This window comes from Amborella trichopoda, chromosome 2, assembly GCF_054954075.1.
Source record: "Amborella trichopoda isolate Santa Cruz 75 chromosome 2, AtrichopodaSantaCruz75HAP2 v2.0, whole genome shotgun sequence".
NCBI classification, from domain to species: domain Eukaryota; kingdom Viridiplantae; phylum Streptophyta; class Magnoliopsida; order Amborellales; family Amborellaceae; genus Amborella; species Amborella trichopoda.
The window spans coordinates 5,980,216-6,002,307 of NC_142337.1; the positions used below are offsets into that span (position 1 = coordinate 5,980,216).

At 36.2% G+C, this 22,092-nt stretch overlaps 2 protein-coding genes across 8 annotated transcripts; both read left to right on the top strand.

Moving 5' to 3' along the window:
* The first annotated feature begins 1,346 nt into the window (after positions 1–1,346).
* On the top strand, positions 1,347–11,241 carry LOC18443121 (putative phospholipid-transporting ATPase 4). 4 transcript variants are annotated; one of them, XM_088857594.1, is made up of 12 exons: positions 1,347–2,958; positions 4,359–5,824; positions 6,125–6,235; positions 6,884–7,160; positions 7,246–7,334; positions 7,461–7,545; positions 7,646–7,855; positions 8,118–8,243; positions 8,684–8,782; positions 8,884–9,075; positions 10,363–10,510; positions 10,582–10,759. In XM_088857594.1, the coding sequence occupies exons 1-12, from the start codon at positions 2,554–2,556 to the stop codon at positions 10,635–10,637; spliced, it is 3,264 nt and encodes a 1,087-aa protein (XP_088713720.1). In that variant the 5' UTR covers positions 1,347–2,553; the 3' UTR covers positions 10,638–10,759. The 4 variants fall into 4 exon arrangements, with proteins under 4 accessions (XP_088713720.1, XP_006853382.3, XP_088713721.1 ...); XM_006853320.4 differs by having other exon boundaries at positions 10,363–11,241; XM_088857596.1 differs by lacking the exon at positions 1,347–2,958 and having other exon boundaries at positions 5,736–5,824; positions 6,114–6,235; positions 10,363–11,241.
* Positions 11,242–14,179: 2,938 nt separating this feature from the next.
* Positions 14,180–21,454, top strand: EMB2217 (Pentatricopeptide repeat (PPR) superfamily protein). Of its 4 annotated transcripts, none has more exons than XM_088857599.1 (3): positions 14,180–17,094; positions 20,253–20,601; positions 20,721–21,454. In XM_088857599.1, the coding sequence occupies exon 1, from the start codon at positions 14,553–14,555 to the stop codon at positions 17,091–17,093; it is 2,541 nt and encodes an 846-aa protein (XP_088713725.1). In that variant the 5' UTR covers positions 14,180–14,552; the 3' UTR covers position 17,094; positions 20,253–20,601; positions 20,721–21,454. The 4 variants fall into 4 exon arrangements, with proteins under 4 accessions (XP_088713725.1, XP_088713724.1, XP_088713723.1 ...); XM_088857598.1 differs by having other exon boundaries at positions 20,279–20,601; positions 20,701–21,454; XM_088857597.1 differs by having other exon boundaries at positions 20,279–20,601; positions 20,704–21,454.
* Positions 21,455–22,092: the final 638 nt, after the last annotated feature.

A 22,092-nucleotide genomic window follows, 5' to 3' on the forward strand; every position in this document is an offset into this window, starting at 1 on the left:
ATAATGTACTGCAAGATGCGTTATTTCTTAGGAATTAAAATCTTTTTTTGTTTTCATATTCATATATCATGATCAATTAAAGAGTTTTTTAACAATAAAACAATATTTTTCGATGGATTTTTGAGGTGCATCTATAATTCTACATTTTAAGGTTGCAACCTTATATAAACTTTTTCTTTTATTAAATTACATACAACGGATCCACTATTCAACAATTTACCATATTTTTTAATTTATTTTCAAAATACCCATCAAAATACACACGAGCATAAGTTAGAATACTTTAAACATGATAATTGTTAAATGGTTGAAAAGGCAGGTGTATTTTGATAAGGACAAAGTCTCTATTAGGCCTAGGTTGTAAGAAAATAAAATAAAGCCTCATATCAAATTATCGTTCGGAAAGCACATTTGGCAACTAAATTCTTCATGATGGATCTAAAATCAATTTTCAACACTAACAATAAAATTTTGAAACTCAACAAATAATACATAACTTGTGGATCTATGAACACTTATTTTTAGGGTGAAATGAATGGTCTAGATAATTTCAAACAATATATATATTTTTTAGAGCTTAAAATTCTAACTTTTTTTTTCATAGCCATATTGTTCAAGCCGATGTGATCCATGAAAAGGTTTTCCCAATAGTTGAATTGTAATTTTTGATGAGTTATGAGGTGAGGCCTTATGTAGTTTGATAGGGCTGCAACCCAATAATACCATTTTCCTTTTGATAAAGGACGCAGGTGAGTCAGCCGACTTATTGTTTTGCGGGCCCTTATGCATCAAACGGCCATCTCTAAGATGGACGTCCACCCACTCAAGTTAAATGAGTGGTGGGAAAAGAAATTCAAAAGATACTTCATTATTTGGAAAATAATTTTTTTTTCAATATTCACCAAATACTTTTCCTTTGATAAATTTCTCATACTATATACACTGTAATTACTATTCCGATTGCTATTCCACCCAAATCTGTGGGTGGCAATAGTAAAAATAACAGTGATAATAGCAATTCCTTAATTAATTTGGAATGAGGCGGGAATTCTAAAGCCTACAGGAAAGTATACCATGATCCCTAGGCCATAGAAAATGTTGGGCAATGAAATCCTGACCGTCCAACCAATAGTGGGTGGCGATTGAAAGAGGATCTCTCTGTTAGTGTCATACATTGGCGGGTCCACTTTCTATTCATCACCGCCCATTTACAAATTGGACGTTGATTGATCCCTGACGACCACATCCCTTCGTAGTCGTACGGATTATAGTAAAATCTAGCCGTTCAGAGAGAGCACAGACGAGCAAGCTCGACAAAAATACCCTAGATTTTGCCTCCAATTCACAACTCCGATTGACTTTTCAAACCTAAAATCCTAATTATTGTATCTCCAATTCTCCATTCTAAAACCCCAATACTTTATAAATCTCAATTCCAAAATCCTATTTTTTCCGTCCATTCTGAAACCCTAAATCTCCTTCATTGGGCTTGTCGATTTTTATCCAATATCTCTATAGCCGGCTACCCAATAATTATAAATTAAACAATGAATCAATAAATTTTTGGTTATAAAAATGAAAATGTGTTATTTTTTTCTTAGATTTTGTATTTTTCTTAATTGTCAGGATTAGTCCATTGGTTGTACTGCTTTAGTTTTTCTAAATGATGATTAGGATTGTTTCGAGAGAGACTCTGGGTATGATCAACAAGATGATAAAATTCATATACTATAAAGTGACTTTGGATTCTATGATTTTAGGTTCTTGTTAAATTGGCTTTCAGGGTGAGGCTTCAAGCTTTTACTACGGTTTGATTGATTTTTGCTTTATTTTGGATTTGTTTTGAACTGCTGATCTCTGTTGATTTTTTGGAGAATTGGGTTCACTTTTGTTCTTTCTTTCTTCTTTTTTTCAGAATCAGAGGGTTTTTGGGTGGTTTTTAGTTTATGTGAAAGTGGATTAGTAGAATTTCTTGCAAACCTATACTGAATTTATTTAATTTTTTATCTATTCAGGAATTTGGGCAGATTGGGTTGGGTTAAATTCTTTTCTGATACTTTTAATTTAAAATTTGAAATTTTGAATTGGATTATTGTCTTCGATAAATCTGGTTGAATTAGAACTGGATCGAGTGTAGAGATTTTGGGGATTGTCTACATTGAAAGAAAGGTTTCAGCTGTTGAATTACACAATTGTGGTGAAGATATTATGTTATTTCCTAAGGAAACTGAGGAGAAGTCAAAATAAGATTGTGATGTAAGGACAAAGCGGGTATTCCATTTAATGGAATTTCAAAATTTTTGTTCTAATGATTTTATACTTAGCTCACGAATAGGTAAATATATTTACTCATAGCTAAGAATATGAAGAATACCAGAAATTTGTGTTGGACAAAGTTTTAACAAGTGCTACTCTTTTGTTGTTGAGCTTTTTGGTGTACGGTAACTTGAAGAAGATAATCAGTGTGATATGGAGGATTAATCTTGTGATATTGTATGATTATGAAGGATTCCATATTTCTTTTAGTTTAAGCATATATAAGAAAGCCTCATAATGCCTACACAAAGGCAAAATAAAAGTAAAATCCGATGGAGCAAACTATACTCTTTCTCTTGTGTGCGACCTGGTGTTGTAGAAGCTGCTTCAATTGAGCAGCTTGGCGGCCCTGGTTTCAGTCGCATAGTTTTTTGTAATCAGCCTTACTTACACCAGACAAAGCCATTGATTTATCCTGATAACTCCATCTCGACAACCAAATACAATATCATCAGTTTTCTTCCAAAGGCTCTCTTTGAACAATTCCGCAGAGTTGCCAATCTTTACTTTCTATTGACTGCATGTTTGTCAACAACTCCATTGGCACCTTTCACACCTGCAAGTATTATTGCACCATTCGTATTTGTCTTGGGACTCAGCCTGGCCAAGGAGGCAGTAGAGGATTGGCAAAGATTCAGGCAGGTAATGCTATAGGAGCCCATTCTCTCTTTCTCTTAGTTGTACCTTTAAATGTTACTGTTGCTTAACTGGGTTAAAAAATTGATGCTTTTTCAGTTTTGCTTTCTCATTATACACTGCTAAGCAGTATAAATTGTTCTGGCCGCAATAGATTCTAACTGTTGGCTGTTTGGTGATATATCTTAGTGAATCTTAATATCTTTTATCATTTGCTTAAATTCTTAAGTAGATGGACTCCGTGCACTAAACCCATTGCATGTTTGTGATTTTTGATGCTTTATTCTAGCAGTCATGCTTTATTATGTTGTCTCCTCTTTTTCTCAGTTCTCTTTAATTTTTTATGATTCCAAAATTCATGTAATGTTTTGCTTGACATTTAAATGAGCCTTTGTTTTATATTACACTCTAAGAAGGAAGCTAGCTGGAATTGTTGTGTCAAATCCTTATCTTCATATCATGGTTGCTAGCCATTGCCTTGCATTTTATAGGACGAAATTATCATTGATCCATACAAATCACTTTGGTTGTTTTCATTTTGTTCGAATAATTTCATTGGGATGTTTGTGGACCACGCCATTGAATTCTCTGTTCAATTGTCCTATAACTAAAATTTAATTCAACATCTTTCAAAATGAAATACTGATTTAGTTTGACATTTGAAATCTTTTCCACTTGCAAATAATAAGTAATGGGTAAGCCTCTTAGGTTCTTCTCTTTCATTTATTATTGTTTTTTAACCAGTAAATTAAGAGCTCATATACATCATAGTAAAGAATGTATTTGTCCCCATATTCAATGCTTCTTCTACACAACCATGGTCAATGGTTCTTCTGTTGCTGTTAGATAGATTTGCATATATATGATTTATTCGATTTCAGGTTTCTGATTTATGTTGAAACGTTCATTGAAATTTACTGGAAATTTATTTTGAGCATGGATCTGTGTTAAGTTGTTACTCTTTTTGTCATGGTTCTGAAAGCATAATAATATTTGGACTAGGCACAATCATTGTAATATAAGAAAGCAATAAAACTTGTCAATGGGTGGTCAGATAGTTTTGATGGGTGTTAGCATGACCTATTGGCATCTGGAATTTTGGTTTTCGCCATGCAAAAAGGGTAGCTCAATTTTCACGACTTCTAGTGAGCATCTGGTTTTTCACTAAATGTCTACGACATTCAATAATAAAAGATCACAAGTTTAGACTGCTTTTCTTTCCTTAGCAAGATTGAAAACAATTTTCAAAATTTGTTTCACAACACAACAAAGATGTTCAGATTGGGGTTTGTTTTGATTCATGATGTTTTATGTATTGGAATAAATCAAGTTCACTGTTTGTCAAATCACCTCATTGCCAATCCATGTGTATTTTACTGAATGTTTACATAATATGATGGTTGCAGGATTTGAAGGTCAATTCTCAAGTGGTAAAATATCATAGAGGAAATGGTGTCTTTGACACCAAAACATGGAGAAAACTCTGTGTTGGAGATGTTGTCAAAGTAGAGAAGGATGAGTATTTTCCAAGTGATCTCCTCTTACTCTCCTCGAGCTATGGTGATGGGCTTAGCTATGTTGAGACCGTGAATCTTGATGGGGAGACAAATTTGAAACCTAAGAGATGCTTAGAAGCAACACTTCCGTTGGATCAAGATACTGAATTCAGCCACTTTACGGCTTCAATTCGTTGTGAGGATCCCAACCCTAATCTCTACTCCTTTGTTGGGAACTTGGATTTTGAGGGTCAGTTATATGCATTAAATGCTGAACAAGTGCTTCTTAGAGATTCCAAGCTTCGGAATACTGGTTATGTTTATGGTGTTGTGATCTTCAGTGGTTCCGATACAAAAGTGGTCCAGAACTCCACAAGGTCTCCATCCAAAAGAAGTCACATTGAGAAAAAGATGGATCACGTTATTTATCTCCTTTTTGCCATTCTTGTTCTGATTTCACTGGTTAGTTCCATAGGATGCTCTTTTTATACCAAGTTTGAAATGACAGATTGGTGGTACCTTCAACCTGATGTGGGTGATGCTTCCTTTGATCCGCAAAAACCAGAACTAACAGGTGCCTCTCAAATGATAACTTCACTGATGCTTTATGGCTATCTAATCCCAATATCTCTCTATATTTCAATAGAAGTTGTGAGAGTATTGCAAGCAATCCTCATTAACCAAGATATGCAGATGTACAATGAAGAAACTGGCAGTGCTACTGAAGCCAGAACCTCAAATTTGAATGAAGAGCTTGGCCAGGTTGAAATGATTTTATCAGATAAAACTGGGACTCTTACAAGTAACCAGATGGAATTCGTGAAGTGCTCTATTGCTGGAGTTTCTTATGGTTGTGCAGTAAGTGAAGTTGACATTGCTGCATCCAGAAGATTTAGAGCAGACATGAAAAAATTTACTTTTGATTCTCAAGGTTCTGTTTGTCTAAGCCAGAGTTTTGATATATCTGGGTTTCCAGATAGTGATGATAAAGCCCATAACACTGGGCAGAGTGAAGAGGGATTCAAATCTGAAGAAGCTGATGCTACCGTTGAAAATGACAGTAAACATGTTCAATTAAGAAATGGATATAAAATCAAAGGTTTCAACTTTAATGATGATCGGCTCTTGTGTGGGAAGTGGATAAACAACTCTTGTGTTTTTGACATTGCTATGTTCTTTCGAGTGTTGGCCTTGTGCCACACTGGTATACCAGTACAAGATGAGGAAACTGGTGCAATAAAATATGAGGCTGAATCCCCTGAAGAAGTGGCTTTTCTGATTGCTTCCCAAGAGTTTGGATTTAAATTTTGCAAAAGAACCCAATCCGTTTTGGTGCTTAGGGAGTTCATTCCTTTTTCTGGACAGGAAACAAAAAGGTATGTGAAACCCTTAAATATTGAGTTTCATGGATTACCTTTGAGGCTTAGAAGACAAAAACTTAGGGGGTCATGGAAAAACCATAATCTATTGGATCATCACCATCCATTGAAATGATAAATGTGATGGTGCGAACCTGCAATAGTTCATATATTGTTCTGGTACGTCCCACCCTCTCTCCATCACCACCCATCAAAGAGCAACCAATGGAATATGGTTTTTCCTTGTGTACTAATTTTTATAAAATCCATTGATTAACATTCTGAAATTCTGGTATGTGATGACAAGGTCTATTACAGGGAATACAAGCTTCTCAATCTATTAGAATTCAGCAGTTCCCGTAAGAGAATGTCCATTATAATAAAGGATGATGAAGGTAACATCTTTCTCCTGTGCAAAGGTGCTGACAGGTTTGTGTTTCATCTTAGTGGACCCCTAGTTCCCTTTGAAAATTGTAATGCTTAGCCTATTTTATAACATTTGCTTCCTTTAATGATCACATGTTTCCTTGTACTGTGGGCTGTATCTATCATCATATACTTGTACATGTCAATAAGTAGTTTAATCTTTAAATATCATCATAAATATAAATGACTATTTGTTTCCAAGTCTTGCTGATCATGTCTGGTTGGGATTTACTATTGTGTAAAGTTGTGTATTGGGAAATGCTTTTGATAAATAATTTATATACATGGTTTCAAAAGTGTTGTTAGTTTGATGTATTCTTTGTATACTTGGTAACCAGTAAGAGGAAATGTGAGTGCTCAAGTTAAGGAATGATTATAGTTAATGCAAATAACTGCCATTGAAAAAAAATTAGGTGTATAATTTAATAAAGAACTTTGTTAAAGATGTGAAAATTTGAATGTTTTGTGATGTCATATGGAGGATGCACCTTGAAGTGGCTAGAAATGTTCGAAGGCTTTGTGCTCTTTGGTTCATTATTTCACCTGAGTGTTATTAAATTTTGTATCACCAATCATAAATTCTGTATTATTTGTTGGTCAATCAGCTTAGAAATTTTATCAATTCCAATAAATCGATTCTCCTATTTTCAGTATTATCTTTGAGAGGCTTGCCAACGATGGTAAGCAGTATGAGCAGGCGACTCGTGCCCATCTTTCAGATTATGCTGAAGATGGCTTGCGAACTTTAGCATTTGCATACAGAAGGCTAGAATTAGCTGAATACGATGAGTGGAACTCACTATTTTTAAAAGCTAAGACTACTATTGGTCCAGAAAGAGAACACTTGTTAGAGAGTGCTTCTGAAATGATGGAGACAAAGCTGACTCTTTTAGGGGCTGCTGCGGTGGAGGACAAACTGCAGAAAGGGGTCAGATATTTTCCTATTATTCCTACTATTGTTTCAATCAAACCTGGGATTTTTCATGTTTATGTTGATCTTTTAGTTGGAATAGGTTCCTGAATGTATTGATAAACTTGCCCAAGCGGGTCTAAAGATATGGTTGCTAACTGGAGATAAGATGGAGACTGCCATCAATGTAGGGTAAGAAATGTGGTTGACTTGGTTTTTTGGCTGTTATTTGTAGTTCTCTTGACGGTTTCTCAAAAAACAAAAACTAGGTTGTCATATTATGTTACAAATTAATATCACTGTTGCATGATATTGCAGATTTGCTTGTAGTTTACTTCGACGGGATATGAAGCAATTCCATCTCAATTTAAAGATTGTTGATAAATCAGAAGTCCTTGAAAAGGTGTGCATTTGCTTGCAAATGCATCATATATTATATCCCATGGCCATACTTGACTTGGAGTTGAACATTGATATGTAAAATTCTGAATCACTATTTTCAGGTTTTAAAGGACGATCTCTTGCTTCAAATTGAGGATGCTTATCAAGCTACTTCTTTAGAGTCAGGCAGAGATACACCATTTGCTTTGATAGTGGAAGGGAAAGCTCTTGAACTTGCTCTGCAGAATGATGTGAAACACCAATTTCTACGCTTAGCTGTAAATTGTGCTTCTGTTATATGCTGTCGAATATCGCCGAAGCAAAAAGCATTGGTATGATGCAAAAAAAACAATTCCCTTTTTACTTTTTCCTTTGACTTGGCCGTTCTATAGATTTTTGTGTCAACTAGATACAAAAAATTGCAAAAATATCAAACTCAGGGACAGACTACTGAACATCCAAATGAGTCTAGCTCCACATGCACAACTTGCTCCTCGCAGATCCCTTTGGATTCTCATATCTCCTTTTCGTGTATTTTCTGTCTGCCCCTATTACTTTCCAAATATTCTTGATCTCATCCAAGCAATATTGCAGGTTGCAAGATTGGTGAAGGAGCATACTAGTATGATAACTTTGGCTATAGGAGATGGTGCCAATGATGTTGGTATGATTCAAGAGGCGGACATTGGTGTCGGGATCAGTGGCATGGAAGGAATGCAGGTAATAATTAAACGTGCTATGAAACTTGAAGAGTATCCTGGACAGTCCTAGGGATCCAAGTATTTGTAGATATTGCTTAGAAATTTATGCATGGTTGTTTTTCTTGGAGAGTCTGAATGAATTGTGTTAAATGCCTTGCAAAAGATCTATTTTTTCTTTCTTTTTATTGTTTATAGGTAACCATTTTCACTAAAATGAGAGTACCAATCTTGTCAAAGATCAAATTTGATGAAGATTATCTTAAACAGTGTCCCAGTAGGAGTACACCATTACGCCATAAGGCGTGTACTACTACAATTTTAAATAATATTTTAGTTGTCCCTTTATGTGAGCATTCATCTGTATTAATCCCTATTTGATGGAGTTTGTATGTCTCTGTCATAAATGCAAAAGAAAAATATGGTGGTCTTAGGTTAATTTCCAATAATTCTATCGTGCAGGCAGTCATGGCCAGCGACTTTTCGCTGCCACAGTTTCGCTTCTTGGAACGTTTGCTTATAGTGCATGGACATTGGTGTTATAAGAGGATTTCTAAGATGGTGGTTAACTTTGTGTCTGTCTAATTCATTGAAATTCTAATGACTTTCTTTTATTCTTTATGGCCCATGCTAAGCACATGCTGACTATTATCATTTTGCAGATATGCTATTTTTTCTACAAAAACATAACATTTGGTCTTACCTTCTTCTACTATGAGGTGTACACAAGCTTCTCAGGGGAGATTCTATATGATGATTGGTATATGGTGCTATTCAATGTGATTTTGACATCTTTACCTGTAATATCATTGGGAGTTCTCGAGCAAGATGTTTCATCTGATGTGTGTCTTCAGGTGAATTGAATGGTATCATAGATTTCGAGTGCATGGGAGCAATATGATATTTCACTTTAAGTTTTCCATTTTTCATTTAGGGAAAATATGATTAAAATGGTGAGACCACCTTAAAAAAATTCACTGAGGTTGTTCTAAAAATATTATTTCATGCATGCTCGGACCACCTTTTCACTCATGCTCCTCATAAACTTCCTTGTTCAAAAATGCCCAAAATTCCCATACCCAGGGTTTGGAATAATGAATAAGCAGGGGTATTTTGATGATTTGACCTACTTAAGTGGCCTATGTTAAATACCATTGCTTGTTCTATGTTGCAAATCAGGACATGATTCTTTTTTATTAAAACCTCTTATTCCATGTTGAAACCCTGAAGTAGGAGTATGTACGCCATTTCCCTCGACTTGAGCGGCCTGAACCAAATGACGAGACTATTTTTGCTTGTTTTGGGTTCCAAACATGGAATATGTGGTTTTTTTTCCATTAAAACCTCTAATTCCAATTTGGAACCTGGAACAAGTTTAGGCATTGGGTAATTTGGCTCCACTTATGTGAAGTGAAAACGTTGAAATAGTCGAGTATGTACTTAAGTGAAATGTTCTTATTAAAGCAACACATTTGTTTGCAAATATGTTGATTTAACATCTAACCACCTCATTGATTTTTGGAGATGGTTGACCATCCTAATGGTATTTTCCCTTTCTTTTATTCATAATTTGGCATGCATAACAGGGCACACAACATGTTGAGTTCTACCTTGTAGTTTGGTTCTCTTTAGCTCCTAGTCTACACATTAGTTTGTGGGTTCAAGTATCATGCTAAGGGAAAGTATACTATAATTTAGTGGGCTAGGGAAATCTGGAGTTGGGTTGTCACTGTCAAATGATATAGTGGATAATGATGGAGGGCGAGTGGGACCCACAATCATGGTCATGTCCTATTCAAGTGTGTCCCACTCTCTCTTTATAACCACCCATCTTATCAATGGTTGGTGATGACCCAATGACGTGTGGAAGATAGTGTGGGTTCACGCCATCAGATAAAATGATGGATGGTGATGGAGAGTTGTGGCCATCTAGGGTCACGGTCCTTTCCTGTGTGTCACTCTCCCTCTTTATCATGATCACCATCTCAATGGATGGTGATGGGCCAAAGAACTCTGGCTTTTCCATATTCCATTTAATTGTGGTACATATTCCCATGATTTCATGTCTCTTTTCTGGGTTGGTCATTAGTATCTTTTCTTCTTTCCATTCCTCTGCCTCATCAAATCTTCTGTTTCTGCAGTTTCCAGCTCTCTATCAACAAGGTCAGAGAAATATCTACTTTAGATGGAGACGCATCCTTGGTTGGATACTAAATGGCGCCTACAGTTCTCTTACAATCTTTCTCTTGAATGTTTGTATCTTCCAGCTCTCTGCCTTCCACACTGAAGGTGAAGTTCCTGATCTCGCTCATCTTGGTGCCATAATGTACACATGCGTAATCTGGACTGTCAATTGTCAGATTGCACTCGTGATCGGCCATTTCACTTGGATTCAACACTTATTTATATGGGGTAGCATTTCATTTTGGTACCTGCTCATGCTTATATATGGTACCCTCCCACCAACACACTCAAATAGAGGATTTAAGATATTATTAGAGGCTCTAGGACCTGCACCAACATATTGGCTTGCCACCCTTCTTGTAGTGCTTGTTTCTCTTCTCCCTTACTTTGTGCATATTGTGTATCAAAGGTCATTCAACCCTATGGATGACCATGTCATTCAAGAAATTAAATATTATAAGAAGGATGTTACAGATCGATTCATGTGGTTAAGAGAACAAAATAATGCCAAGAAGAAGACCCATGTCGGGTTTTCGTCAAGAGTTGATGCAAAGATCAAGTATTTGAGGGAGCAGTGGTATCGAAAGACGATGGCAATATACAGATCTATGACAAATAGCCCACTTTCCTAATTTGGCTTCACTTGTGCCTTGTGGAATTTTATTCTTAGCTTTAAGTAAAATATGGAGTTTTGTTCGTTATTGGTTTGTTCTTTATTTTATGCTCCATTCATCTGTAATTCTTGATTCTTGTTTCAAATTGTTGAACACGTGTACCATTGCGATGTCGTTATATTGTTACTGTTCTTTTATGAATATTCCTGTAAAATTTTTGTACTTTACTTGTCATTCAAGTGATTTGCAATGAGTTTTGTCCTTGTGACTTGGAACCATGTTAGGAAGTCCCACCTAGTATCTGAACTCTACAAAATTTTGGCTTCAAACATACCTTTAAAAAAATCTTTCCACAAAGCCTTTATCCATTGGGAACTGGTAAAGAATTGCTAGAAACTTGTAAAGATGCTATCATATCTCTTTTCAATGGATATTTTGCATTAAAATATTTTGAGAACATGAAGATTCTATCTTTTTTTTTTTGATATGTTAACGGTGGGAGTAGAGGGTGGGACGTTATATTGAGGCATCAACCACCCCAACCACCGATGCCCCAACCCCATCCCTTCTATCGTATTTTCTTTCCAAGGGAGATTTGGAGAAACTGATGCATACGTGAGAAAAGGCCTGGAACTTACTGCCTCCAAGGTGGAAAATCTTCCATTTTAGAAGAATATTTGTACCATCGCCATTCAGAATATTACAGGCCTAGGGTCCCATAATCTTATTATATCTTGATTTCTTAAAAAGAAACTTTATAAAGGCAAGGATTTAGATAAACTTCTGTAACATAATCTGGTACTCTGGTGATTGTAGCTTCTTCCAAAATTCACAAGTCTACTTCGTCACAACTAGGGAAGAGCTAAAAATCTAGTCACTTAGGTAGCAACCTGTTCTCTCAATAACTTTTCTTGCAAACCGATATACAAACTTCCACAGTAACACTGATAAATTTAAATTCAAACTAAATGCAACTTGAACTTCAATTTGAAGATTTGGGTATCAAAGAACCATTCACACCTTGATACTTGATGTGTAGTGTTCGAATTTCAAAAGGATCCATGGCAAACAAAACCTAAAAACTAAAAAATACATCATGATTCATTAAATAATTAACCCCAATGTCATTCCAAATTGGTTCCCCAACTGCAATCTTTTGAAAATGACAGAAAGATGTGGCTTTACACATTAATTGATGTGGATCCAAAATAATTGTGGTGCTTCTTAAAACAAGTCCTTACCAATGCCTAGACCATGGTTTAGTACATCTCTAACAACAGAATAATCTGAGTACCTCACAAATTTAATGATTAGTGTGAGATTCAAAGAAGGGATTGTATATAATGACACTATTTACCTTTAGTAAAGGAGATCACAATTACTTATAACCATCCGATGTGAAATTTGATAGCTTGGATGTGTCATAAGTTTGAGAAAATTTCTTTTAAACTTTGAGTTTAGTCAATGGAATAAGTGCAGCTACCCAAATTCACATCCAATGGTGAAGATTACTTGTGGCCACCTTATACCAAGATAAATAATTTCATGTTATACTTTTCCTTCAACGAAAGCAGGCAAAAAAAAAAGTTGTGTTATCTTCTTTGGATTTTTTTGACAAATTGCAAAGTTCAACTTTCAGCTCACTCACCCAAAACTCCTAAGCTGTCTTACTAAAACCAACATGTGGTACTACTAAGCTGAAGCCTAAGGGACCATTCAAAGATAGAGAGCACATAGAAACTCATAAATTTAATACAATGGCACCTCATTTTGTCCTTGATAATAAAAAGTGCTATACATCCCATATCTTGAACCTGGTTCCACAGAATAGCCCAAAAGTCACTTCATAGGCCCTTAAAAATTTATGGACCTACCAAATCCAATGTTAAACCATGGCGCGCACACAAATTTTTTCTTTTTTTAAGGAAGCCGGTACCTTTAAAAATTACCAACAGTCCAAAATTACATAGGTATAGGATTGTATATAATGAGAGCGCTACTGTCGAGAAGTAGGGTGAAAAGAGTGATTGTGACTTTTTTTTGAAGCAAAAGCAAATGTTCTCACAGTGTATTTTCATTTTATATTTCGTTAGCAGGGTTATGTTACCTTTAAGCAGGGTTGCATGCTTGATTATACGTTTTCACATTCCATTGAGATAAAAAGGGCACGTTAATATTGGTTTGTATTGGGAAGGAAAGCGTGTCATGCAGGTCAAGCTATGCGCACTCAAATTCCGTGTTTGAAAAATCTTTGATCTGGATTAGAACTGGCTTATTTGAATCAGGAATTGATTTGATCAATCCAAATCTCATAAAATATGGGACTCTGCCATTTCTCCCCATGAATCAGCTGGTTATGTAAGAGAATCATTCAAAATTTGCCCCACTTTTTTTATTCTTTTATTTTTTAATTATCGGAACAGACTAGTTTGAACCGACTCTGCTTGGTTTTTCGATAGAACCAACACGTTGTTAGAGAACTGGCCAGATCCCAACCCAATTAATTTTTTCTATTTTTTATTTTTCTTCAATTTGGTAAATATGATCGTCGATCGACCGAACCAAGTCGAAATCCAGATGGGTGATTCGAGTCATCAATCTGTTCTTCAAAACCTTAGTCAAAACAAAAATGATGGAAACACCGCCAGTCTCATTAGTAACGATTCAAATCATTGTGAAAAAAGTAATATCACGAGATTGAATGGAGAATCAAATTCTTGTAGGCTGAGATTAGAGAATTCAAAATCCAAAATTTCTCTTTTTCCAAAAAATGATTGTCCACTAATTATTAAGGGAAAAAGTCTATATAAGGTGGACACCTTAAATTGAAGGATTAAGATGCACCTAAAAACTTTATTGAAAAAAGACTATTTTGATGTTGGAAAACATCTAATTGATTATCTCCATGTTGAGATATATAGATTGAAAAAAATAAAGAGAGTTCAAGTTTAAAAAATAGTACATATTACACATTTACATGAACCCTCTAATTTTAAGATTTTCATACATTTATAGATATGTTTGATTTGAACCATTTTCAAAGCTTAAAATTTTGTCATTAGAGATAAAAATATATTCTCAGGTCATCTGAAATTTTTATACCAAAATTACATCTTATGAAAAAATTTGGAAGTGCACATTCCTCTCTCATTGATTAAGGTTGCAATCTTTTGCAAACCTCACCCATTATCAATGGGGTTCCGAAAATAAGAGATGCCAAAAAGATTTTCCCAATTTTGTTTGGGGGATTAAATTCCGCGGGACCATATTATACACACTTTGCATGCATCTCTCTCTACCCTGGGAGACCCCAATCCGAGGTTTTCTTTGCTGGGCAGCAGTGGAATGCATATTGTATTGCTCGCCAACCCGCCTCTATCTTTGTAGCAGCAAACTTCAAGAACAGGTACAACCATTACAGCCCACTTTCATCTTCTTCATCTTTGGTTATGGCATTTCCATTCATTCTCTGACTAACTAAGCTGGAAAAGTACCACCCATAAAGTTCTCTCAAGCTCCATTGATACAGAGACATGCTTCACCCTCTTTTCTTGCCCAAAAACGGCCTGAAATTAACGAGGAACAGTTATAGATTGAACCCATTTTCTCTCACTAAATTTAACCATGGAAATCAAACGCCAAACCCATATTTTCATGAACATCTCCCTTTCATAGATGTTAAATATATTATCGCCCCTCAAGTTTCAATATTTTCTCGGTTTTTCTCTCTCAAGAACCCAAACACTCTCTGTAAAACTTCAAATAATGCTTTTCACATGACTTTATACTCAACAACTTGTTATAGACCTTATAGCTCGACAAACCCGCCTGAGAAAAACGCAGAGAAAGACTTTGGTTCTGGTGAATTTACCGATGAAGTTGTTTACTTGGAAGAAACTGGTGAAATAATCAGCTCTAGCAAAGGTATCAGGTACGTTGAGCCTGGTTTAGACGACCATATTTTGGTGGGTGGTGTTAAGAAAAGCTTTCCTGACCCTGTTATGGTTGCAAAGATTATAGAGATTGTGAAGAGATGGAAATGGGGTCCTGAAATGGAAACCCAATTGAACCGGCTTAATTTTGTCCCTAAAATGTTTCATATAAACCAGGCCTTGGAAAGGATTGAGGACTTGGATTCTTCATTGGGTTTGTTCGGTTGGGCCAAGAGGCAACCATGGTATTACTCCTTCGATGAGAGCTATATGATATTGTTTAATAGGTTGTATAAATCTGGGAATTTTGAGGGAATTCAGTCTTTATTTGATGAAATGATTGAAGACCCCTGTACCAAGTCATTTAAATCATATAGTAGTGTGATTCAGTCTTATACAAGAGCTGGTAAATTGGAGCTTGCGTTTTGTTGCTTCAAGAAGATGCATGAATTCGGATGCAAAACAGATGCACAAACTTATAATTCTCTCATCACTTTGATTCTAAATAAGGGTCTTCCCTATAAGGCTTTTGAAGTCTATGAAATAATGGAGAAATCAGGTTGCTCCTTGGATGCTTCTACCTATGAGTTGATGATACCCCACCTGGCAAAATCAGGTAGATTAGATGCGGCTTGCAAGCTTTTTGAAGAGATGAAAGGGAGAAACTACCGACCAAGTGCTTTGGCCTTTACTTCTCTTGTTGATTCTTTGGGGAAAGCTGGGAGGCTCGATGCCACCATGAAAATTTTCATGGAAATGCAGGGCTCTGGCTTTAGGCCATCGCCTAGTACTTATGTCTCCTTGATCGAATCCTTTGTCAAGGCTGGGAAACTAGAAATGGCTCTGAGGCTTTGGGATGAGATGAAACTAGCTAGGTTTCGACCAAATTATGGGTTGTACACTATGATTATTGAATCCCATGCTAAGTCTGGGAAGCTCGAGATTGCTTTATCGATCTTTACTGATATGGAGAAAGCTGGTTATTTGCCTACTCCTAGCACTTACTCATGCCTAGTGGAAATGCACTGTGCTCGAGGACAAGTTGATCCAGCTATGAAGCTTTACAATTCTATGACTAGTGTGGGGTTGAGGCCAGGGCTAAGTACATACACTTCTCTATTGACTGTTTTGGCTAATAAGAAATTGGTAGATGTGGCAGCCAAGGTCTTGCTAGAGATGAAAGCAGTTGGGTTCTCAGTAGATGTGAATGCTAGTGATGTCCTTATGATTTATATTAAAGATGGGTCAGTTGAGCTTGCTTTGAGATGGCTTCGATTCATGGGGGCCTCAGGAATTCGAACAAACAACTTCATTATCAGGCAGCTGTTTGAGTCGTGCATGAAGAATGGGCTTTATGAAGCAGCAAAGCCCCTTCTCGAGACTTACTCTTCGTCAGCTGCCAAAGTCGATCTCATTTTGTATACTTCTATCCTGGCTCATCTTGTGAGATGCCACGATGAGGAAAAAGAGAAGCATCTCATGTCAATTGTGAGTGCCACAAAGCATAAGGCACATTCATTTATGTGTGGGATTTTTGCTGGTCCTGAACAAAGGAAGAAACCGGTCTTGGCTTTTGTTCGGGAATTTTTCCAGAGCATTGACTATGAAACAGAGGAAGGGGCAGCCCGATACTTTGTGAATGTGCTTCTTAACTATCTCGTTCTCATGGGTCAGATAAACCGAGCCCGTTGTGTGTGGAAAGTTGCTTACGAGAACAAGCTTTTCCCAAAAGCCATAGTTTTTGATCAACATATAGCTTGGTCTCTAGATGTTAGGAATTTATCAGTTGGGGCTGCTCTTATTGCAGTGGTCCACACACTGCACAGGTTTAGAAAGAGAATGTTATACTATGGGGTTGTTCCTAGACGAATAAAGTTGGTTACAGGAGCCACCTTGAAGATTGTGATAGCACAGATGCTAAGTACAGTGGAATCACCCTTTGAGGTTAGTAAAGTTGTTTTGAGGAGCCCTGGGGATTCAGTCATGGAGTGGTTCAAGAAGCCTATTGTTCAACAGTTCCTTCTAAATGAGATCCCATCGAGGTCTGACATCCTCATGCACAAGCTTAACACTTTGTTTCCTAGCTCTGCCCCTGAGATTCGTTCTACTTTAGCTCCGAGGCCAATTTCTTTGGTAAAGTAAGGTAAGAAGGCCGAATATTATGGGGGTTACTTGTAACTTCTGGTAGTCTATAAAGATGCAACTTGTTTGCATTTGGGTATTATTGATGAATACTTGTTTGCATTTGAGTATTATTGACGAATAGATGTTTCACCTCTCTTGATGTTGTATGGTTGTATTATGCTATCAATAGCAGTTTTGAATTCCATTAATTGGGAGTTGCGCACTGAGCAATGCAAATTGAATGGAGCACTTCATTGTTTATTAAGTGTGTTAGTTTGATGTTCATTTTTATTTTTGCAATTAAGTTCTTTGCCTGGTTTTGTGCAAATGAAATGTTGTTGGAATAAAAGTGGAAAAACAAAAAGGGGTCTGTATACCACGCAAGCATATGGCTTTAGTCAGGTTGAAGGCACCTCGCAAACAGCCCATTGTTGACATTTAATGGCCATGCGGTGCAAGCAAACTGCCCAAATTCTAGCATAGAATCCTTCTTAAAAAAAACTATTCAAATTGATCTATTAGTTTGCTATAGTTATCATAGAGTTTACAAATATGAAACAATAGTTTGCTTTTGTTTCCCTATCCTTGAGTGTCCAAGACATCATGAGACATCTATGTTTTATGTGGATATCTTCCCCTTCTCTTGTATATCGAAATCATCATGCACCCAATGATATGGTTCCACCTTTCTCTGAACCCCAATAATATTTGGAGTTTAGTACAAGACTTCCCAGATCATCATCATCAGAGCCTTTTCCCAACTATTTGAGTTCAGTGCGAGACTTCCTATATAATAAGTAAAATCCACTTGGTACTCATCCAAGGAAAATTGTGGTAATCCCATTGACTTGTTTCTTTCATAACATGCAGATAAATGAGAAAAAGGAAAAAAAATGAAGATTCAGAGGTCTTGAAAATATTTTAATACATACAAAATAAAAATAATTGAGATAAAAAAGTTTGGGATGGGTTAATGGATTTCTTTTTATTTGTGTGAAACACACTTCATGGTTCAGTTTAATTTTTTATTTGTTCAAGAATGATATTCAAGTATAAAGTTTTGATGATCTGTTTTTAAACAAGGGCATGCACATAAAACCTTAGTTTACTGATAGATATCATTATATCTAACTTGGTGGTTGATATTTATCAATGTTTTGGTAAGTGAGAACTTAATTTTTCATTACCATGAGCACACAAATGCAAGCCAAAATGTGGTGTTTCATCAAGAAAGCACCTTGCTCACTATAAACCGCATTACTTTTTATGAAAAAAACAAGAATCAAGTACGACAGCTCTGTGATTGACATGCCAAGAAGTCCTCTTCAGCATCTTGGCACACTAAAAGATGTGGTTTGGTATTATTGAATTGAGATGCCACACTACTTCTTATCAAACTTTCTTGAAATTTAGGAATTTTTTGATTTGCATTGAAGATAAGCAAGCTATCAATTGATCCTTGTTCATTAATCATGGAAATGCTCATCTACGATATCCTGGAGAAACCATGATTTTTCCAATGTAGAATTTAATATTCATGCAGTTCACAGATTGCCATACCTTGAATTGTTGCTATGGTCATATTGGTCTCATATTTGGGAGTATTTTTAATAGTAATAGCCATTGTCACCTAGTTGTGTGATGTTCCTTGATGAGAATGAGCTTTTCATATGTTGAACACTGAAACTGACACAGCTTTTTAATGTGGCAAACAAGTAGCAGACAGTTTCTTTTACAGTGAACCTTGGAAATCCGAAGATTTTTTGGAAGCTTAATTTCAAGAACTAGTTATTATGAAGTGTACGGTGCTCTACTCGGATAGGTGGTCATCTATCCCATGATTTTGCCAACTATTTTCACTTAGTGATAAGAAAATTTGCCTTGGTTCTAAAATATTCAACGCCCAGTTTTGAATCTCAAAGGCTGTTTCAAACATTGAAACTTGACAAACTAGCATTAGTTCTTGATTGTCATAGGAGTTCATTGTTTCCAAATTGATACTATTAGATAAACCAATATTCACGGTGCTTTTTAGTAGAACCATCGGTCTTGGACCTATATTTATATCCTTGCATTTCGAATGTTTGTAAGGGCCTATTTGGATTCACCTATTATCATTAATAGTTCACTGTTTGGACAAAAATATTCATTATAAGACTTATTTGTTGTTTTTAGTAGCTCTTCTTAACTTATTGATTTGTGATAAACTTTTTGTGATAACTTATTGATTTGGACAAAAATATTCATTATAACTTATTGATTTGGACAAAAATATTCATTATAAGTCATGAGTTTGAGAAGCGATTTTTCTTTGCCCACCGACGCTGTCACTGTTCTTAAAGAAAACCCAAAAAACCAGGGCATTGGAAAAGGCATGCTTCAAGAGTATAAACCAGGTATCTCTCTCTCTCTCTCTCTCTCTCTCTCTCTCTCTCTCCCCAAAAAAAAAGCAAAAAAAAAGAAAAAAGACAATCTATGTTATTTGTTCCTCTCTTGCAAACTCATTATAATGCCCTTCTTCTTTTAAAAGAAAAAAGAAATGACAAATCTGACTTTCGACCCGTTTGCCAATGTATTATGTTGCTCATAGCATCGATTTGTTGATGAACAAAGAAATCTGGTTAACTTTGTTTGCATTTGTGTGAAATTACAAGTATAGGGCAAGCTAGTTCTCATTGTGCAAATGAATCTTAGGGTGGGAGGGAGAGAGGGCAAAGGAATTGTAGTTTCGGCTTTGTATCCAAGCTAGTTCTCATTGTGCAAATAAATCTTTAATGGATTTTTGTTTGGAGCATTATAATTTTCGCAGATAGGTATAAATTCGAGGTAGCCATAGGAATTTTTTAAGATGGTCCAGATATCTTGTTGTAAAGCAATTAGGCAAATATATATAACAATTTTATGTAGAGTTGCTATGGCGTAGCTTATGATGTTAGAGCTAGCAAAATGCAGAATTGTTTAGTGTAGTATATCCATGGTTGGTGACCTGGTGTAAAACAAATAAGAGAGCCACAGTGACATGTAGAGAACATATTTCCTTTTTTATGGTTTTCGCTTTGAAAGGACCCTGTCTACATGAATGTTTGTTACCTTGGGGCCACATTTTCTACTACTACGTTTTCTGTCTTGCTTCTAAACGTTGCCAATAACAGCTAACTGATTTTGAGTAATGCTCAGATTTGTGAAATGATAAAAATATGCAGATGGGTCGAAGCTCTCCAAAACATGAACTGAGCTTCCATTTTCTCCATCAATGATCATCTTCCCAGCAGTGGAGGCGTCACCAGAGGCATCATTGTTAACTTTTTCGTTTGGTTGTTGCTTATGGGGGGGGGGAGATCATCAACCAAGACTAAAGGTCCAAGAATTTGTCCCATGAATACATCCATGTGTCATGTTTGCTAATGCTTTGTTATAGATGGTAGAGCCTCGTGAGCAAGGGTGAACAAACGGAGGTTCAGGGTTCCTCCTCTTAGCCACTCCAACTTCTTCAGAATTGTTGAGAAGGATAGTTCAGGATGTTCAGGTGAGTTGTTTTATGGTCTTTTTTTCTTCTTAGCTCCTTGCGTACTGTCAATGAATCTGTATTAAGGAGGGTGGAATGTGATCTCTTTTTTGTGATCAGTAGGGGTTCTCTTACTTCAGGTACTCTCTAGGCTAATTAGAGGTGGAGCACAAGTAGTGAAAAAAGGAATTTGCTACTCGATTCGTGTCATAGATTCGATGGAGGTGGAAACCAAGGTTGCCTGGGCAGACTTCATTTGTATGTGTCTCGTTCTTCTTTGGGACCCACCCAGAAGGGAATTTGCTGAAACCAAGGTTGCCTGGGCAGACTTCATTTGTATGTGTCTCGTTCTTCTTTGGGACCCACCCAGAAGGGAATTTGCTGAACATTAAGAGGGTGGGATAAAAGGGTGGTACTAGCAGATTTTGATGGTTCAATGATGTTGTAGATGAGATTCATGACATTTCCAGTTCTTTAGATCTTTGGTCAAGTCATGCCCTCTAGGGAGAATATCAACTTGCTTATTAGCCTATATTAGCTTGGTATTGGCATTTGATTGTTGAGGAACGGAATGGAGGTGATTCGCCTAATAGTCCGTGGTTGGTTCGAAGGCTGGCTCTGAAAAACCAGTGATCTATCGCGCTCTATACAAACCGACTGTCTTATTTCAAAACAAGCAGGTTGATGGTGTGTGCAGAGAAGCAAGCATGGCTCTGTGTTCATAATAAGATGTGTATGTTTTGTGGAAAAATTTATGTAAGGCCTATGCTTTAAGACCCCATCGGAAAATGATTTTGGCTTTGAAAAAGCCTATCATTGATTATCTCGACCTCTACAATTATGGATATGAAAAAAATGGATTTAAGACTTAAAATAGTAAGTCTTGTAACAAATTGTTTGGACAATCAATTTTCAAGGGACATTAGGGGTGGCAACCAGTGTTCGCAAAATCGAACCGGAATGGTTAACCGGTCATGAGGTTGGGAGCTGTTCGAATCGGAACCGAAACTGGAACCGGACTAACTAGAGCGGTTAACCGGTCAAAGTAGATTTTTTTTAAAAAAATGGGTCAAAACCCCCAAATAAGTTTTTAATTTATTTTTTTTAAAAAAAGAAAAACTTAGATTAAGTATATACTGTCATATTACATATATTTATCTTATAAAAAAATTTGAAACAACTTTTTATATAATTTAATATTTGAATACTATGGAGATATGCAAGACAATTTATAATTTCACATAAATTCAATTGATGAAATTACAAAGTCCAAATAACAATAGATGATGCAACAATATATGCTTTTATACTGTTTTAATGTTGATGTTGAAAATGGTTATTTTAACGTTGGAAAACCCTTTAATACTGTTTAAAATTGGGTTTGACAGCGTAGTTTTTTATAGCATGATGTTCCCAGTTTTTCGAAGGGCGGTTTTGAGATCGTAGTTTTTTTATAGTATGATGTTATCAGTTTTTCGAAGGGTTGTGAGTCAAGGTAGCAAGAGAGAGCAC

Coding starts and splice junctions, on each gene's coding strand:
- LOC18443121 (XM_006853320.4), top strand. CDS start 2,554: ATGCCTACACAAAGGCAAAATAAAAGTAAAATCCGATGGAGCAAACTA. Junction 6,236..6,883: donor CTGTGCAAAGGTGCTGACAG/GTTTGTGTTTCA, acceptor TCCTATTTTCAG/TATTATCTTTGAGAGGCTTG. Junction 9,076..10,362: donor CATCTGATGTGTGTCTTCAG/GTGAATTGAATG, acceptor CTGTTTCTGCAG/TTTCCAGCTCTCTATCAACA.
- EMB2217 (XM_088857599.1), top strand. CDS start 14,553: ATGCTTCACCCTCTTTTCTTGCCCAAAAACGGCCTGAAATTAACGAGG.